General features: G+C 49.3%; 1 protein-coding gene across 2 annotated transcripts in view; it reads right to left on the bottom strand.

Moving 5' to 3' along the window:
• The window catches only part of C5H20orf27 (chromosome 5 C20orf27 homolog), a 163992-nt gene that overhangs the window by 33842 nt on the left and 111324 nt on the right, over positions 1-18826 (bottom strand). For both annotated transcript variants that reach the window (XM_039540921.1, XM_039540920.1), the window contains one exon: positions 14520-14658. In XM_039540921.1, coding sequence (XP_039396855.1) covers positions 14520-14658 — 139 coding nt within the window. The remainder of the gene's footprint in view (positions 1-14519; positions 14659-18826) is intronic.

Raw genomic sequence — 18826 nt, forward strand, 5'->3', positions numbered from 1 at the left:
CTGAGCAGCAGAACTTGCTAAGCTTCTAGGCATGGCAGACGTGAAAGTTGGAGCTCCGCCATGGATGTTCCTGGACAGTGTCCTATAGAGCGGGAAGGGGCAGGCTGGCGATGCCTTTGTCCTTGCTGCCCTCCCCGGATGGCTCCCACAAGGCCTCGGGATGGGGTGCGAGAGGGGATTGTGTGCTGCATGGGCCCCCTTCTGAGGGGTGAGTCTTACGCAGCACCAGGACAATCCACCAGAATGGCCAGTGCGGCATCTGTGCCATGCCCAGATCTGCCCAGGCTCAAGGAGCTGAGGCAGCCAGAAACTCCGTGTCTCTTGAATCTGAACCCAAGGGGCAGGTTGGATACTGGGTGGGAGTTGGCCAGGTGGTCAGGGCAGGCATGCAACGGGCTGGCTGCAGGAATCCCTGGGCCAGGTTCCCTGGCCCGTGCTATGCAGGGGGTTGGACCGGATGGTCAGAACGGTCCCTTCTGCCCCTGCGAGCGATGAGTGCACAGCCACTCCCAAAGGGAGGCAGGCAAGGACCCCCCCGCCACTAACAGACCCAATACTCCCCCCACCAGCCAAGCAGGACCCCGGGCTCACGGCCAGGTTGTGGCAGAGAGGATTCCCATCATTCCTTGCACATCAGCCAAGCCTAAAAGCAGAAGGCCCGGAGTTTGCACCATCCCAGGAGCGCTCTGTGGTTCCAGACACGCCCGGCGCTGTGCTAATCTGCTCTGCCTGCCCGGCCGAGGAACCCGCACGGGCCTCGCACGAGGAAAGAGTTCTGAGTCACAGAGAGGAGAGTCCACGCACACCTCCCAACTGGGACTTGACAGACTTGAGCGGGGAGGCAGAGTCGTCCCTCTGTGCTTCCAGCACAACCACGGGACAGGAGCCCATCAGATCCCTCCTGCTGGCACTCACAGGCCGTCCGCCACCTCACTGCCAGCCTCGCGATAGAGTGGGCTGCTGGGGGAACGACCGATGTCATCGGAGCCCCCCTGGAGCGGCTCAGCTCCCGCACCCAGATCCCTCATCCCAGCTGGAGAGGTGCCCCCAAACCTCAAACTGCAGGAGATAACGGGCAATCCCGGGCACGGGCAACTCTTCCCAGCTGCCCCACCTGCAAGGCGAAGCTCCAAAGAGCTCCACCATCTGCTCTGAGGGGCAGCTCCTGCCGACAGCACGAGCGGGCAGAGCATGGGGGGAGAGCAGAGCAGGATGGAGGTGCAAGGCCGCTGCACCCTGGGACTGCAATGGGCGCTGCAGAGCACAGGAGGGAGACGTGTGAATGTGGGAGCAGGGCTATCCTGGCTTGGTTGGGGAAGAGGATTTCATTTTGCAAATACAGAACTTAACTCTGCAGGACACTTCTTCACATGGGTTTGTCTAGTCCCCCCACTCCATTCACTGCGCAGCACATCTATGAACGGAACTGAGAGCCCCATTCAAGGCCCATGGGATTCTTTGGGTCTAAGGCAGGGGTGAAAGTAACTTACAGGACTTACTGGTACTGCCAGAGTCCTGTGTGGGGGTGGCCTCATCTGGAAGAGGAGTGGCCTCAACCAGAAGAGGCGGGGCCTCTCGAGATTTAAAGGCCCTGGGGCACCAGCTGTGGCTGAGAGCCCCAGGGCCTTTAAATCAACCCGGGGCTCCCAGCTGCAGAGGTGCAAATTAAAGGGTCCGGGGCTCCGGCCGCCGCAGAGCTCCGGGCCCTTTAAATCCCCACCGCAGCTCCAGCTGGGATTTAAAGGGCTGCAGGGAGCCCCGAGCCTTGCCGGGCTGGGGCCGGGATTTAAAGGGCCCGGAGCTCCCGTGGCTGCGGGGAGCTCCAAGCCCTTTAAATCCCGGCCCCAGCCCGGCCGCCAAAGCTACGGGAGGGATTTAAAGGGCTTGGAGCTCCCTGCCGCTGCAGGGAGCCCAGAGCCCTTTTAATCCCAGCCGCGGAAGCCGGTGCAGTCCGGCATGGCCGGACCGGCTTACTTTCAACTCCGGTCTAAGGGTGCTGGATCAGGCCCCAGGTGCCCAGATTTCGGGACAGAAGAGAGGAAAAGGCTCAGTTTCCTCAGCTGACTGGGACAGAGAAAGCAAAGAACAAATTTGAATGATGGGGAATTCAATGGATGCAGCTCACAGTGTCGGCAGACAGTTGGGAATTTATTTCCTTGTGTTATCTCTGGCACCTCACACAGTGGCTCTAACTTACCTTTGATTGAGGTCCAACCACAACTGTAAATCTCGCGTGCCCTGTGGAGCATGGCGCGTATCATTGCTTGTCACTATAGAGAGCTGCTGGAACAAACTGATTAGAGCGACGAGATTCCTGCACAGTATCAGCTGGATGTTCTGTTTGCCATCAAACATGCAAGTGACCAGCAATGGATTTGGGAGAGGAGAGAACAGAAATCTCCCTTCCTTTGATCCCACAAAGTGGCTTGTTTTTGAAATCAGAGCCTCAATGTTACAAACAGGCAAAGCGCTACTTTTAATATCTATCTATAGGTTAGGCTTGACACTCAATACGCTTCTGTATTAAAAAGCCCCAGAGGAAGGTTTTCCAGTGTACAAGGTGGGGGATCGACACACAGCTCCCACTGAAAGGCCGGGCAGGGACACAACTCACTTCCAAGTTGGAGTTAACCTCCCCAATATGGTATCAATCATGCCCCACTTCAGAAGCCTGCTGGCACCCCAATGCATCCATTGAATGGACTCTTTGGGAAGCCGCTTGGTGATCGCAAAATGTCAGGGCTGCTAACGGGCAGTGTCTTGTGGAAAAGCCTAGCAGAGGACGGAAAATCTCGCAGGGCACAGGTGACCAGCGGGTGGTTCTGGCTCACAGCCCGTATCCATCTGAAAAGGGGAGGCGAGGATGCCGATGCATCCAGGTCAGCATCTGTACCAGGCCAGTCTGTTGAATCAATGAGAGCTGCAAGGAAACATTCAAAGGGCTTCTGATCCATTTACAAGAACCCGGTGTGCTGGGACTAGGAGGAATCCCCAGTGAAATGCAGCAGCTTTAATTAGAGTCCCAGCATTCTCAGAGCCTTGCTCTGGAGTCACAGATCTCCCTGCCAAGGCAGAACTGGGGCCAGCTCTGTCTGGCGTGCCGCTCTCAGAAGCAGCTGAATTATGCTGACGGCTTGGCATGCTGGCAGCCTCCAGCCCTGCTACTGAGATCATACAGACGACTTCTTTGCAAGGTTGTCGCAGGCCAGAGGAGAGGTGACAGCTCTGACAGATACCATATTTCCACATGAGAGTCACAAGCTGGGACGCCCTTCAGAGCAGCGTCCCAAGAATGAATGTCAGATGCTGCGGGGTAATGTAGAATTCAAACGGTATCATGTACCCAGAGGATATGCCACCTGGATAAACTTGCACGGTTGCCTTCTTGGGGCTGATCTCCTTGGGTAGGTTACATCAGCAAGGTAGCAATGCTCGAACTAGGTCTGAGGCAGCCCGTTCGTTATTTGTTTCACAGAGGCCCCAGCTCAGATCGGGGCCCCACTGTGCCAAGTGCTGCACGGATACATAATGCGAGACAGTCCCTGCCACAAAACGCTTATAGTCGGAATGGACCAGAGCCACACAGGGAGGGAGGGGAAACTGAGGCATTGAGAGACTACCCCGCCCCCAAGAACACACAGCAGGTCTGTGGCAGGGCTGGAAACAGAACCCATATCTCCCAGTCCCGCGCTCTACCCAATGGAGCTCCACAGCATTTCAGGCACCTATAATCCTTAACAGGATGAATTTAAGAATGAGGGGAAAAAATTAACGAGCCACCAAGTTTTGCAGGCGCCGAGATCTGGGAAGCGCTGACTGATTCTCCCGAGGGTGGACCCCCCCCCACCCCCCACCCCCGCCTGGGACAGTTGGAACTGGCCTCGGAGATAATCAATCAAAAGTGCAGTGGGGAGCGGCAGAGAAGCACTAAACCACCCAGCAGGTGAGCAGGGTTTTTCCCACCCTAGATCCCAGCTCATGAAGCCTCGTTACGGGGTCACACAGCAAGTGCTTCTATCTTGGTCCAGGGTGAATGCTGCCCAATTCCCTCCTCAGCCGGCCAGCCAGCTCGACAGCTCGTTCTGCGCGTCTGACCCTGTGCATTGCTGTGGGGACCCTCACGATACCGCGCAGAGCGCAACAGGATGCTCGGCTAGCTAGGGACTGTTATGGCCCCCGTCACCTCAGTCTGAGCAGCCACTTGCCCCAGAAGATTAGCCCCTCACGTGAGTGCTGAGCTGTGAAAGAAATGGCTGATGAGAGAGTCCAGAGGAGCCGATGGTGCTCACTTGAGTGGCTACCTCTGGACAATCTGCTATCAGGGGCTTTGACTGCAGGTTGTTTCAGTGGCTCTCGTACTGAAATCGCTGAGGACACGGTAAAAGGCAGTTTCCAACAGGGCCCCTTGCCCCGATCCGGTCCCAGATGTCCTACTCAGCATCCAAATGCATCAAGGGGAAAACACAACGAAGCCCGGTACATCGGTCCTGGTGACGAAGTGGGTCAGAGCCGGAGCAGAAAAAGTGTTTTTCTCACCTTTGTCGCTTAGACCCACAAACATCTGTGCTCTGATTTTTGCTCTAACTGCTCTGGCTACGCCACTGGGGCAGGTAAATGAACGATACCCCCTCCCCCCGCAGCACCAAAAACCCCTTGGCCTCTCCCCCCCCCGCCAGGTGCCTCCTGCCCACAACACTGGGTGGCGCTGGCAGTGAATTTGTGAGCATTCTCTTGGCATCTTGGGCAAGTAGATCTGTTTCCTACCATAGGAAACGCTGGCGGCCTAGATGGCTAATTGGGGGCCAGCTGGGACTGAGACCTCACCAACTCATTTCACACAAACCGAGTGAGCCAGGGAATAACCCCCATTCCTGCTGACTGGACTGGAATCGGAGATTTAGCAGCTAAGAGACTCCCTACCCCATGACTTGACTCATGCACAAGTACCCGGATCAGCAGATGGGCTCACCTGGCCCTTCTAACCTCTGGCACAGAAATGCTACGGTGAGGAATGCCACACCCGGGAGTACTGGCTGCTTAGCAATAGCCCCTCAGCAGTCTTGTTTCCCCATTCCTGCTCCTTGCTAGAGGCCCTGTTGGTTTGTTCCTCTGAGAGGAAGGCACAGCCTCTGGGCTCAGACAAACAGCTAACACCCCAGCTAGGGGCTCCTGAAAGAAACCGGCGAGTGTCTCTGACTGTCCTAGCACGGGCTGGGAGCCCTCGCCTGAAAGCCGTCAGCTGTCTGATCTGCTCCTGCTCTAGGGGCAATTTGTGCCTGCTTGTCATCGGGTGCATGACAGCACTGGCAGGAGCGGCAAAGCCCTCTGTTTCTAAGCCACCCGAGTGGAAACCATCAACCAGGAGTACTGCGGAGAGTAACATCCTAGTGCGTGACCTGCAACCGACTGGATTAAGCACAGCGTTGTAAGTCTGGACTCCTGGGTTCAAGGCCCCTGACTTGCCATGTGACTTGGGGGGAGTCACTTCATTTCTCTGTACCTGTTTCCACCCCCCTAAATTAAATGGGGCAGCGCGTACTTGGTCAAGTGCTTTGAGCTCCATGGTACAGAAGGGCTATCGGTACAAAGAACTAGTAGGATCACATGCAAGTGTTTGGAAGTACATGGTAGGAAACTCTCCAGTACAGGCAGGATGATGAATGGGATGATCCTATAAAAGCTCTGAGTGTTGAAATGCTTTGGTGTGTCAGAGAACCCTCCCACAAAGCTGCCAGAGCAGGGCAGAATCCAGCACTGTCTCCCAGAGTCACTGAACCAGAAACAAGTGCTGGTGAGGAGAGGTCAGGACAACTCGGGACAGGAGGTGGGGCAGGAAAGGATGCACCGACGCAGAACAGGGGAGCGGCAGAACGCAGCCCAGCTGGATTTACACGGCTAACCTGGCAGCTGAGACACTCAACGGGGGGAAAAGATAGAGGGAAACCTAAGCACCCTGCAACACAGGAGTGAGAACAAAAGGGGTGGGGAGGATGTGGGGGTGCCTCCAGTTGACACAAGAGATGAGGGGCCGGAGGGAGAGGGAAACACACCAAGACAGAAGGGAGTTAAGACTCTCAATGTAAGTTGCATTTAACAATAGAGAGAAGATACAGGGGTAAAACCAGTGAGAGACTGGGGTGTGATCAGTGACACAGGCAGCAACACACACGAGTGTGCAAGACTACTCATGTGCACACGAGTCAGGGTCTGCACGCTCAGCTTCCCCAGGCCTAGCATTTTGCACATGCATTCTGGGCACTTTTGCAGATTTGGGGCCCAAGAAGGAGGTGAGAGTCCTGGGGGGCAGCACAAGCCCCTCGGCCCTACGTCAAAGGTGGGGTCGCAGCTGCAGTCCCCAGTCCAGGGGCCGATCAGGCCACCTCATGGGTGTGCCTTCATGGACAGATCACACGGATGGCCAGATGGGAGCCGAGAACAGATGCAAGTGACCTCCCACCCTCTCCATGGACCCAGCCCACGTCTCTCCTGCACAGCTGCTCCATGGGGAAGGGAGCTCAGCCTCCTCCCCCAGTTGTTAAGGGGGTAGCACAGGGCAGGGGAGGGAGCTGTGTTGTTGCACTGTCACCCCTCCATCTGCCTGGGGAGGGTGAAAAGGTCATTGGCACAACAGGCCCCCTTGCCAGAGATTGCTACGGTGTGGCAGACACACACACACACACGCGCGCGCGAGCTCCTGCATGGTGTGGATGGAGCCCTGTACTTCGTCTCTAGGGAAGGGCAGGACTGAACGGCTCCATGACCGACCCCGATGATTCAAGCAGTGCACCCCAAATGCAGAACCCACACAAGCTGACCCCACAACATTTGGCAGGTCCATGTAATGGGCTGGCAAGGTTCCTCTCACCCGGTTAGCTGCTGTGGAATCTGCTAGGAAAGGGTTAAGTGGCTCAGAAGCCGGTGGGAGAGGCTCTCTGGGGAGAGAAGATTGAAGGGGTGGGCTGAGCGCTGAGGAGGGAAGAACCCTGGGAGACAGTTTAGCCTGTGCTTGTTACCTTCCTGGGGATGAATTTGGAGCTGAGAATGGCAGAGAAGGGGTGACTCACCAGGAATTGAATCTGTATCAACCCCAGAAAGCTTTGGAAGTGGAAGTGCTGGGCTGCAGGCATTCCAGTCCAGTCTATCAGCTCCCAGCACATGCAGCAGGCCCCAAAACAGGGTCAACGTCCACAACAGAAGAGAGAGATTTCACTACAAAATAAGCAGTTAAACCCTCGTGTGCCTTCTGTTTACAGCACCCCCCCTTCCCAATCCATCTCCCGTCCCTGGGGCATCCATTCCCGCACCCCCAGTAGCCTCTGAACCGGTCATTTCTAAAGAACCTTGAATGCTGGGTCAGGGGAGACAGCTGTAGAGTAGCCACAGCACAAACTGTGACCCGCCTTTTACATGTTAGAATCCAGTGGGAACACCGAGATTCCTTCTGCAGCTAATTCAAATCCAGCGCAACCACCCCAAAGGAAAGCTGTTAAATAGCCAGGGTTAATGACCATGTCCCGTTCCATTCTGCAGCTGCAGAGGCAAAAAATAATAATCTAGAAACTGGGAACTAAATTCCCTGGGGGTAGGGATTTTGTCTGGGCATGTGCAGGCCCCCGTCCTGACAGGGGAGCTTTCAGCATCAACACCACAGAGATAATGCCACTAACAAATCTTATTCCCAGAACTGCGCAGATGCCATTAACAAGCTCTGGAACTCACCGCTGCAGGATGTTAGCGGCAAACAGCTTGAGTGTCTTGGACATTGTACCCATGCAAGGGAGGTAGAGGGAGAAAGAACCCCCCCGCCCCATGCCCTTTATGGGAGACCTGGCTCTTGGGTCCAGGCATGGAAGAGTAAGTATTTACTCACTGCCTAAAGCAGATGGGCCAGGAGGGGAAAGGAGCTCTCACTCACTGGCCAAGCGGCTGAGCCAATCGGGGGGAGGAACGCGGGGTTACTAATTTACTGCTGGTATAGGATAGGGGCAAATAACTACCCATCTACTTACAAGCAGGGAAGGAACCATGTAGAGGGGTGTCCGGGAGCCACCCTGCCTCATTGAGCAGTGCCATTTACACCCCACCCTTTGCTCCAGATCTGTGCCAAAACTCAGTACATTTCCAGAAGGTAAGGGAGTCTGTGGTTAAGAAACCCAGCAGCGAAATGCACTTCTTGAAACAAGATCTTGTACTTACTGGACATTTATACACACGTGGGAGGAAAACAAGATCTGCTTGGAAACAGTCCAGCCCCTGTCACATATTCCATCACATCAGGGCAGAGAACAGAAACGTTGCCAGGAGAGCCCCAAACTCGGCAGTAACACAGAGGTGGAGGCAAACACAAGCAGAGGCTTCAGGCAGTGGCGGCTACACATACAAGTAAATAACCCTTCCCCACTTTAACCCCCAAACTGATTGTCTGTCCCAATGACATTCGGAGGGAGACGGAGGGATATTTGGTGCCACATGCAGAACTATTCTATGGTCAGCTAAAGCAGATTGTTTGACTGGCACCAAATGACACTGGGTTTGCTTTCTAGAGACAGAAAGAGCACTGGAAAGTGTATGGTGACTGGCACCACTTCGCTCCGCCAGAGCTGCCAGTCCTTGGCACCCACCATGCTTCCGCTTCAGGATTAAGTCAACCTGGCTATTAGAAATCCGGACGAAACCTAATGTGAGAGGCCGATTATCCCACAGCTGCTGCTGCTTGGTTCTTGCACCTTTCTCAGCAGCATCTGGTTATAGTCACTGTCCGAGATACTGGGCTAGATGGACCTTGGGTCTGCTCCGCTCTGGCAGTTTCCAGGTTCCTACAAATCAGCTTCTTCCTCAAACACCTGCCCAGTTCCTCCCAGAATATCCCTTATGCAGGAGGTAAACTCCCTTTCTCCCCAAAAAAAGAAACCCATAAAGCCACCACCTTAGCTCCCTGCACAAATCCCTCCTCAATATTCACCTCTGCCGTGCTGAGGAAAGAACCCCTGCGCAGGCCATGAGCTGTGGCTACTGTTTACTGTGCAGTTTGTTTAACTGTTGTCTTGCCTTCCACCCTCTTTGTATCACCCCCGTGCTGCATGTTGTCATGATGCACGACTGAGCGAATTGGTGCAAGGGTTGTCCTTTCCCTCCGTGGCTGTGCAGCTGGGGCCCTGACTGCAGCCTCTAGGGGCTAACAAAATGCACACTAAGAATAACAGTCCCCATAGTTTTCATCCTGCTCCTGATTTTTCGTGGCAAAGACAAAGCGGTGTGTAAAGTTTCACAGGCACGCAACAGGATTCTATTCTTTCAAAAAGAATGAGTTTTCTGATCACCACTTGTGGAATGAGATTAGGTGGTTAAACTCAGCAATGTAATTGGAGGAGAAATGCCTTTTCTACAGGCAGAAACACCCCCCCCCCCACCTCAAATGACTGACAGAAGAGACTCAAGGACGCTCACTATTATTCCCACACTGATGTGTGGGCAGCGTGCGAAAAGTCAGCACACAGGGAGGAGCGCCTACTGCCTACTGTGACTCAGTGCACAGAGCAACACGCTGTCATTGTGTGCAAGAACTTGATACTTACGAAGAACACCTACAAAAGATTGTGTTTGTCTTGTGCCGGTTTCCACCACATGACCCAACCCTCCAGAATTTTCGCTGCAGTTGGGAACAAATTAATGCTAGAATCAGGCTTCACTTCAAAGAGGAAACGTGCGTCAAGCCACAATGGCAGAAACTCGCATAGGTTCAACACAATGGGCTTCAGCTGCTAATGATACAGAACGCCGGGTGAAATCTAGTTATTGGGCTACAGTGAGGTTCAAACATCCTCTCTCGCCATGTTAAAAGTATTTTTAGTGCAAAACAACAAGGGACAGGAGGGTGAAGAGGGTCAGATTCTGATCTCGGTGTAAATCTGCCCACACTGGGAGTTGCTCCAAAGTTACACCTGGGCTCCCAAGATCAAAACTGGCCCCAAAAACTTCAAAACAGAATTTATCCCTTTCTTGGTAAGAACACAGATGACCCTGCGTCGTGTTTTCTTATTCAACTGTGTTCCTCAAATACTATAAACCCCAAACAAGCATAAACACACTAACAACGTGTGTCACGTCCCCTTCTAGTGGCTAGTCCAATAGAGGATAACTACCTACTATTGCTGTCAGCTGATGGAGTTACTCCTTTAGCTCAAGTGACAGAAACATCTGTGCTGCTGTTCCGGTCACAGATTCAAATGCCATTGATGACCCATGCCAGGAGGAGATAGGTTGTCAGGTGAACAGAGATGAATTTATTTTGCAAAGCATTTTGAAGGAAGCGCTACTCCTGTAACTGAAAACTTTCCCCTGGGGATTCCATTTAGTCCACAGCCCCAAAAGACCAGTCAGATAGCCGGGAAATAGCCAGAGCAGAGGGACATCTTGGCCACGCCTGCTTCCCTCAGCCACGCCCTCTCTGCTGGGGCTAGAAGGGGAGCCCAGAAACTGCCCAACTCGCCCTACAATCGTCTGCATGCAAGAGGAATCCTCGCTGGCCCTTTAAAGAGGGCTGCAGGCTGGAATGGGGCGGAGAAGCTGGTGGACAATGAGATGTAAATCTCAGGCAGTAAAGCAGGGTGTTAAAATCCCCAGGGTTTATTAACCCTTCACTGGCCACTGGTAATAAGCACCACTTGCGCTTCAAAGCAGAGTCACATCAAGAGCGAAGTTTTGAACGGAAGAGGCTCTTTCCTGCCACGCTGTCCCTGTTCCTCTGTGTTACTGTCCCTTCAGCCTCCAGGGTCAGTCTGGGATTCCACTGGGAGCCTGCGACTGCCGCTTCACTGGCCAGATGAGATGCAGAAGCCGGATCAGCCAGTGAAGGAGTGGGGCAGGGGTACTGGGGAGGCAGAGCGGTCCGGTGGTTAGTGAGCTCGTTGAAGCAGGGAAGTCTCAGGACATGTGTATATAGCACATGGCCCACAGGGACCCCAGTGACAACTGGCGCCTACAGGCACTGCTGCAATAAATACAGGTCTAGGAAACCCAGGTATCCCATGTGACAGCCCCTGCAATCATCATTGGGATGCCCCACACAGCCCATAATGCAATATCTAAACCTCCCCGCAGCAGGGTTTGAACATCACGCCTTCAGCAGCACAACACAGACATCTGCCACTTGCACCGAGCAGTGGCTCCGGTTGCCAGCAGGAGTAGACTTTCATCTGCTCTTTGAACCCGCCACTAGGGGGTGTCACTTTATAATCACGTTACATTCACATCAGAGAGCTGCAATGGGTGCCAACCTAATCAAGTGCTAAACGGCTTCTACCACACAGCGCCCGGGTCCCATGCTGATGGCAGGGAAGCCAGGTGCCCCTGGAAGGCAGGAACTTCTCTGTTTTAAGGGCACATTCTGGGGATCCTTTTGGGTTAGTCATAAGAACGGCAATACTGGGCCAGACCAATGGGCCATCTAGCCAGTATCCTGTGTTCTGACAGTAGCCAGTGCCAGGTGTCCCAGAGGGAATGAACAGAACAGGGCAACTATCAAGTGATCCATCCCCTGTTGTCCAATCCCAGATTCTGGCAGTAGGTTTAGGGACACCCAGAGCACGAGGTTGCATCCCTGCCCATTTTGGCTAATAGCCATTGATGGACCTATTCTCCATGAGCTTATCTAGTTCTTTTTTGAACCCAGTTATACTTTTGGCCTTCACAACATCCCCTGGCAATGAGTTCCACAGGTTGACTGTGCATTGTGGGAAGAAATATTTCCTTATGTTCATTTTAAACATGCCACCTATTAGTTTCAGTGGGTGTTTCCAGTTCTTGTGTTATGTAACGGGATAAATAACACTTCCTTTTTTCACTTGCTCCACACCAGTCATGATTTCACAGACCTCAGTCATATCCCTCCTTAGTCGTCTCTTTCCCATTCTGAACAGTCCCAGCCTTTTGATCTCTCCTCATATGGAAGCTGTTCCAAACCCCTCATCATTTTTGTTGTCCTTCTCGGTACCGGTACAGGTTTCCTCCACAGGGGGGAGGGATAGCTCAGTGGTTTGAGCACTGGCCTGTTAAACCCAGGGTTGTGAGTTCAATCCTTGAGGAGGCCACTTAGGGATCTGGGGCAAAAATTGGTCCTGCTAGTGAAGGCAGGGGGCTGGACTCAATGACCTTTTGAGGTCCCTTCCAGTTCTAGGAGATTGGTATATCTCCAGTTATTACCTTTATTACCGTCCTGCCCTGGGCAAAAGCTTGACCAGTATATGAGTTATTCCCCTGTCTGCCACTTCTAGAGCGCACGAACTCTTGTTCCTGAGCTGAGATTTTTCCCCAAGCACATCACTCAAACCGCACTGTCTTAGATAAAATATAAAACAGATTAATTAACGACAGAAAGGTAGATTTTAAGTGATTATAAGGGACAGCAAATGTATCAAAGTAGATTACCTAGCAAATAAACTAAAACTCAATGTAAGCCTAATATACTATATAGGATTTGAATTAAGCAGTATCTGACCCTGTTAGATAGTATAAACCAGGGGTAGGCAACCTATGGCATGGGCGCTGAAGGTGGCACACGAGCTGATTTTCAGTGGCACTCACACTGCCCGGGTCCTGGCCACCAGTCCGGGGGGCGTCTGCATTTTAATTTAATTTTAAATGAAGTTTCTTTAACATTTTAAAAACCTTATTTACTTTACATACAACAATATTTTAGTTATATATTATAGACTTATAGAAAGAGATCTTTTAAAATGTTAAAATGTATTACCGGCACGCGAAACCTTAAATTAGAGTGACTAAATGAAGATTCGGCACAGCACTTCGGAAAGGTTGCCGACCCCTGGTATAAACAGTCCACCAAGCTTCCATACATAGGCAGGCTTCCTTCTCCCCTGCCTGGGACCAGCACTTCCCCCAGTTCGGTCTTTGTGTGGGGAGTGAGGCCCTTTGGTGATGTCACTTTCCCCTTTCATAGCTTATTCCATAGGGCGGGAACCCCTTTGTTCCAAGCCGAGCTCCCAGCCCAGTTTGTGGAAAAATACAGGTACCAAAAAGGAGTTCGGCGTCATGGGATCTAGTCACAAGCCTTGCGTGTTCCGATGAGTCACGGCAGCCAGTATCCATAGGCTGGCTGCAGCGTCCCCAGGATGGTTCATCGGGTGAAGATAAGCTTTCCCCATGGCCCATTGTCTTCACTAACGGGCATTCAACTCGAATAGACCATTCACAGTGTGTGGCAGAACAGATGTAAAGCTTTGTGGGTGTTACCCATGACAAGCACATTGAAATAAAGATACAGAGTCAATATTCATAACTCCAGATACAAAAATGAGACATTCATGCTAATAGGATAATCATATTAGCAAACCATCCCTTTTCCATTGACACCTCATCACACATTCTGTATAAGATGCATCATAATTATGCCATAATCATATCACAAATCAAACCACTCTGATGAATATGGGGTGCAGAGTGTCACAGGTACCTCTTCCAATTCTAATATATCTTTTTGGGGGATGGGGCGACCAGAATTACACAGTATTCAAGGTGTGGGAGTACCATGGATTTATACAGAGGGATCATGATATTTTCTATTTTATTACCTATCCCTTTCCTAATGATGGCTAACTGACTGTTCGCCTTTTTGACTGCCACTGCACATTGAGCAGATGTTTCCAGAGAACTATGACTACACAATGACTCCAAGATCTTTCTTGAGTGGCAACAGCTAAGTTAGACCCCATCATTTTGTATGTATAGTAGGGATATTTTTTTTCCAGTGTGCATTACTTTACACTTACCAACATCAAATTTCATCTGACATTTTGTTTCCCAGTCACCTAGTTTTGCCAGATCCCTGTGTAACTCTTTGCAGTCAGCTTTGGACGTAATTGTCCTGAGTAATTTTGTATCGTCTGCAAATTTTGCCACCTCACCATTTGCCCCCTTTTCCAGATCATTTATGATATGTTGAATAGGACTAGTTCCAGTACAGATCCCTGGGGGGCACCACTATTTACCTTTCTCCAGTCTGAAAACTGACCATTTATTCCTACCCTTTGGTTTTCTTTCAACCAGTTACTGATCCACGAGAGGACCTTCCCTCTTCTCCCATGCCTGCTTACTTTGCTTAAGAGCCGGTGGTGAGGGACCTAGTGAAAGGCTTTCTGTAAATCCAAGTACTCTAGATCACCCTTGTCCACGTGCTGGTCGACACCTACAAAAGAATTCTACTGCTAGCCCTGGTTTCCGTAACCGCTGCTAGGCTCTGGCCACCTAAAGGACCAGCTGGGAGGATGAAATCGGTCCCCGGCTGGCTGCATGCGTGCATTCCCCTAACGCCTTCCTACATCTGGCATGTCACATGCTGATACCCCATCATTCCATGAAGCCATTATGCGGAGGGTATTAAGGAAAGAAAGACGTTCAGAGCACCTGGGGATCACAGGGGCTATACAAATAAAACTACCTTCAAGTAAACACATTTGCCCTTCTGAACCTCCATAGGCTGGCGCCGGAGGGGCAGGTCTTACCTTCAGCCACTGGTGTGATGCTGATGACTTTAAGGTTAAGGTTTGGAAGCGGAATGGCACAGATGTCCTTCCCCAGCCTTTGAATGGGAGGCAGAAGAAATGTGATTTCGTATTTGTGCAGTATCTTCAGAAACCCTACCTGGAAGGAGGGAAAGAAATGCAGGTTGCACGGTCACCTTTGCCATTGCACTGAACACTTTGCAGCAACAACACCGACCACAGAATTAAAATAACAAGGTGCCAAAGAGAAAGGAACTGAATCCACGGGAACAAAGCCTAGTTTGAGGGGCAGGCTGGTCACTGTAGTTCTTTGTGTTACCTTAGTCAAGTGAGATCAGGGCCTCACTGTGCCAGGTGCTGTACAAACACCTAGTGAGAGACGGTCCCAGCCCTGGAGAGTTTATAAATCTAAATAGGGAAGATGGAGAAGGGAAGGATTATTACTGCCACCGCACAGAGGGGAAACTGAGGTACCCAGTTACACAGGGCAGAGAAGGAAATAGAAGTGAGATCTACAGACACCCAGTCCAGTGGCTTAACTGTGACACCACCCGAAATAAATGGTTAGAACGAGGGATCAGGGAGCCGGAAGCTCTGAGTTTTCATCCCAATTCTTCCACCAACTCAGTGTGGACTTTGTCACTCCGTGCCTCACTTTCCCCACCTGGAAACCGGAGATGGATGGTTTCACGAACGTGGGCGCAATGCTTTGAGGGTGTCCGACGAACGGCGCTGTACCAGGGCAAAGCGTCGCTCGGGGCTTGGGTTGGAAGCCAAAGAAAGAACAAGCGTGGCGAATGTGCTTCTCTTTCGTGTCCCAGATCGTTGCAGACGGGCCGCAAAGAAAAGGCAGCTCTCATTGCTGCTCGCCAGGCAGAGAGTCTACCGGGGGTGCAGGAAAAGACCCCAGACTGATCTGCTGCTGGGGTGGGTTCCTCAAATATCAGGATAATCCTCCACTGATGTTCCCTGGCTGGCATGGGCGGGTTGCATGGCTAGGAGAGGAAATGGGGGAGGGGGGTGATACAGCAGGGTGCAGCAGACTTGAAGGACATGAAAATTGTGGTTCCACTACTAGGAAAGTCACAGCATCCACGCCCTGATCCATCCCCCTATATCCCTAAGCACCCTAAGTCAGTGGCATAGCACTTAAAACAGGGGAGGAGGGCAGAGCTGATCAAAAAATCCACTGTTTTTGTTTGACATGAAATTTTCACATGAAAAAAATTCTGGTTCAGTCAAAAAAAAAGTTTCATATTTTTGCCAAAAACCCCTAAAAAACACAAAGTTTTTTGGGTTTTCACAACCGAAAATCAACATTTTTCTATTTTAAACTGTAAATTTTGGGTTGTTGGTGTTCAAAAACCAGGAACAGAAATCGATTTGTTTTTTTCTTAAATAAAAAAAAAAGGTTTTTTCAAGGGTTTTTTATTTAAATGAAATACTGGTTAATTTAAAAACAAATTTATTTAAAATTAAATTTGAAATTCAAAACCTATGTTAAGGCCTAAACCTATAATAATCTTAAAATAATTTAAATTAAACACAAAAAAGAAATATTAATCAGTACGTTTGCTGCCAAGTTTTAAGAAAGTCAAACCACTGAACTGGTGGAAGTCACTGGCTAAGACCCGGAACCACAGTTTGCTGAAGTGCTAAACTAGCTTTTGACAGCAGGAATCTCTTCTGGGGGTACAGAAAGAATATTTTCTTCACTTCAGTTTGTTCATCCAGTTCAGTTCAATGACTAGTTCATTCAAAGTTAAGAAACCAGTTCGGAGTTGAAAAAGCGGAAAAGTTTGTTTTCCCCTTCCAATCTATGAACCAAAACAAGGTATTAGAGGATGAGATCTACTACTTCTAAAATCTTGAAAGACATAACTGAAAATAATCAATTCAATATACTACTTCTACCGATAATACTTCCTATATTTAATAAATCAGTTTATTTTAAATGCAAACCATGCTTTGATTAATTTTTTTGCTTATGGTACCAGCTCATTTAAGGTAATTTAACTTTAAAAAATTAAATGCTGTTTTTGTGCATTTTAAATTCAATTTGAATGACAATCCAAATAGAGCCTGAACCAATCACAAGCAAATTAATCATCTAGTAAATAAGAATAGCATCATTCACCATTTCCTAACATAATAAAATATTAAAAATTAAGAATCTGAATAAATGTAAATCAAGCTAAATATCTGCTTAAATAAGCAATAAATATAGTTCTGCTTGTACCAGACACTCCACATCCAGATCAGCCTCCGTTTAATGTAAAGGTTCCATTTAGTGGCAAATCAACATGTTTTAATGGCTACCAACCAATAAAAAAAAGAAAATCAACCTTTCTTTAGGAAAATAACTGAAAAGTACAAATGAAAAACATAGAACAATGCATCTGATGAAGTGGGTATTCACCCAGGAAAGCTCATCCTCCAATACGTCTGTTAGTCTATAAAGTGCCACAAGACTCTTTGTTGCTTTTTAAAGAACCACAGAGTCAGAAGGGACCACAAGGGTCATCTAGTCTAACCCTGGCCAAGATGCAGGATTTCTTGTGTCAAAACCATCAAAATCATCTAATGTTTTTAATGAAGTAAACACTAATGGGAAATGTGTGATAATAGGAGACTTTAACTTCCCAGATATAGACTGGAGGACAAGTGCTAGTAGTAATAATAGGGCTCAGATTTTCCTGGATGCGATAGTTGATGGATTCCTTCACCAAGTAGTTGAAGAACCAACAAGAGGGGGTGCCATTTTAGATTTGGTTTTGGTGAGTAGTGAGGACCTCACAGAAGAAATGGTTGTTGGGGACAACCGTGGTTCGAGTGATCATGAGCTAATTCAGTTCAAACTAGATGGAAGGATAAACAAAAATAGATCTGGGACTAGGGTTTTTGATTTCAAAAGGGCTGACTTTAAAGAATTAAGGAAATTAGTTAGGGAAATAGATTGAATTGAAGAACTTGTAGATCTAAAGGCGGAGGAGGCCTGGAATTACTTAAAGTCAAAGTTGCAGAAGATATCAGAAGCCTGAATCCCAAGAAAAGGGAAAAAATTCATAGGCAGGAGTTGTAGACCAAGCTGGATGAGCAAGCATCTCAGAGAGGTGATTAAGAAAAAGCAGAAAGCCTACAAGGAGTGGAAGACGGGCGGGCTCAGCAAGGAAAGCTACCTTATTGAGGTCAGAACATGTAGGGATAAAGTGAGAAAGGCCAAAAGCCATGTAGAGTTGGACCTTGCAAAGGGAATTAAAACCAACAGTAAAAGGTTCTATAGCCATATAAATAAGAAGAAAACAAAGAAAGAAGAAATGGGACCGCTAAACACTGAGGATGGAGTGGAGGTTAAGGATAATCTAGGCATGGCCCAATATCTAAATAAATACTTTGCCTCAGTCTTTAATGAGGAGCTTACGGATAATGGTAGGATGACAAATGGGAATGAGGATATGGAGGTAGATATTACCACATCCAAGGTAGAAGCCAAACACGAACAGTTTAATGCAACTAAAATCGGGGGGCCCAGATAATCTTCATCCAAGAATATTAAAGGAACTGGCACATGAAATTGCAAGCCCATTAGCAAGAATTTTTAATGAATCAGTAACCTCAGGGGTTGTACCGTATGATTGGAGAATTGCTAACATAGTTCCTATTTTTAAGAAAGGGGGGAAAAAGTGATCCGAGTAACCATAGGTCTGTTAGTTTGACATCTGTAGTATGCAAGGTCCTTTAAAAAATTTTGAAGGAGAAAGTAGTTAAGGACATTGAGGTCAATGGTAATTGGGACAAAATAAAACATGGTTTTACAAAAGGTAGATTGTGCCAAACCAACCTGATCTCCTTCTTTGAGAAGGTAACAGATTTTTTAGACAAAGGAAACTCAGTGGATCTAATTTACTTCGATTTCAGTAAGGAATTTGATACGGTTCCACATGGGGAATTATTAGCTAAATTAGAAAAGATGGGGATCAATATGAAAATTGAAAGGTGGATAAGGAACTGGTTTTAAAGGGGAGACAACAACGGGTTATACTGAAAGGTGAACTGTCAGGCTGGAGGAGGTTACTAGTGGAGTTCCTCAAAGATCGGTTTTGGGACCAATCTTATTTAATCTTTTTGTTACTGACCTTGGCACAAAAAGTGGGAATGTGCTAATAAAGTTTGTGGATGACACAAAGCTGGGAGGTATCGCCAATACAGAGAAGGACCGGGATATCATACAGGAAGATCTGGATGACCTTGTAAACTGGAGTAACAGTAATAGGATGAAATGTAATAGTGAAAAGTGCAAGGTCATG

The sequence above is a fragment of the Mauremys reevesii genome, linkage group 5 (genome assembly GCF_016161935.1).
Source record: "Mauremys reevesii isolate NIE-2019 linkage group 5, ASM1616193v1, whole genome shotgun sequence".
Classification (NCBI taxonomy): Eukaryota; Metazoa; Chordata; order Testudines; family Geoemydidae; genus Mauremys; species Mauremys reevesii.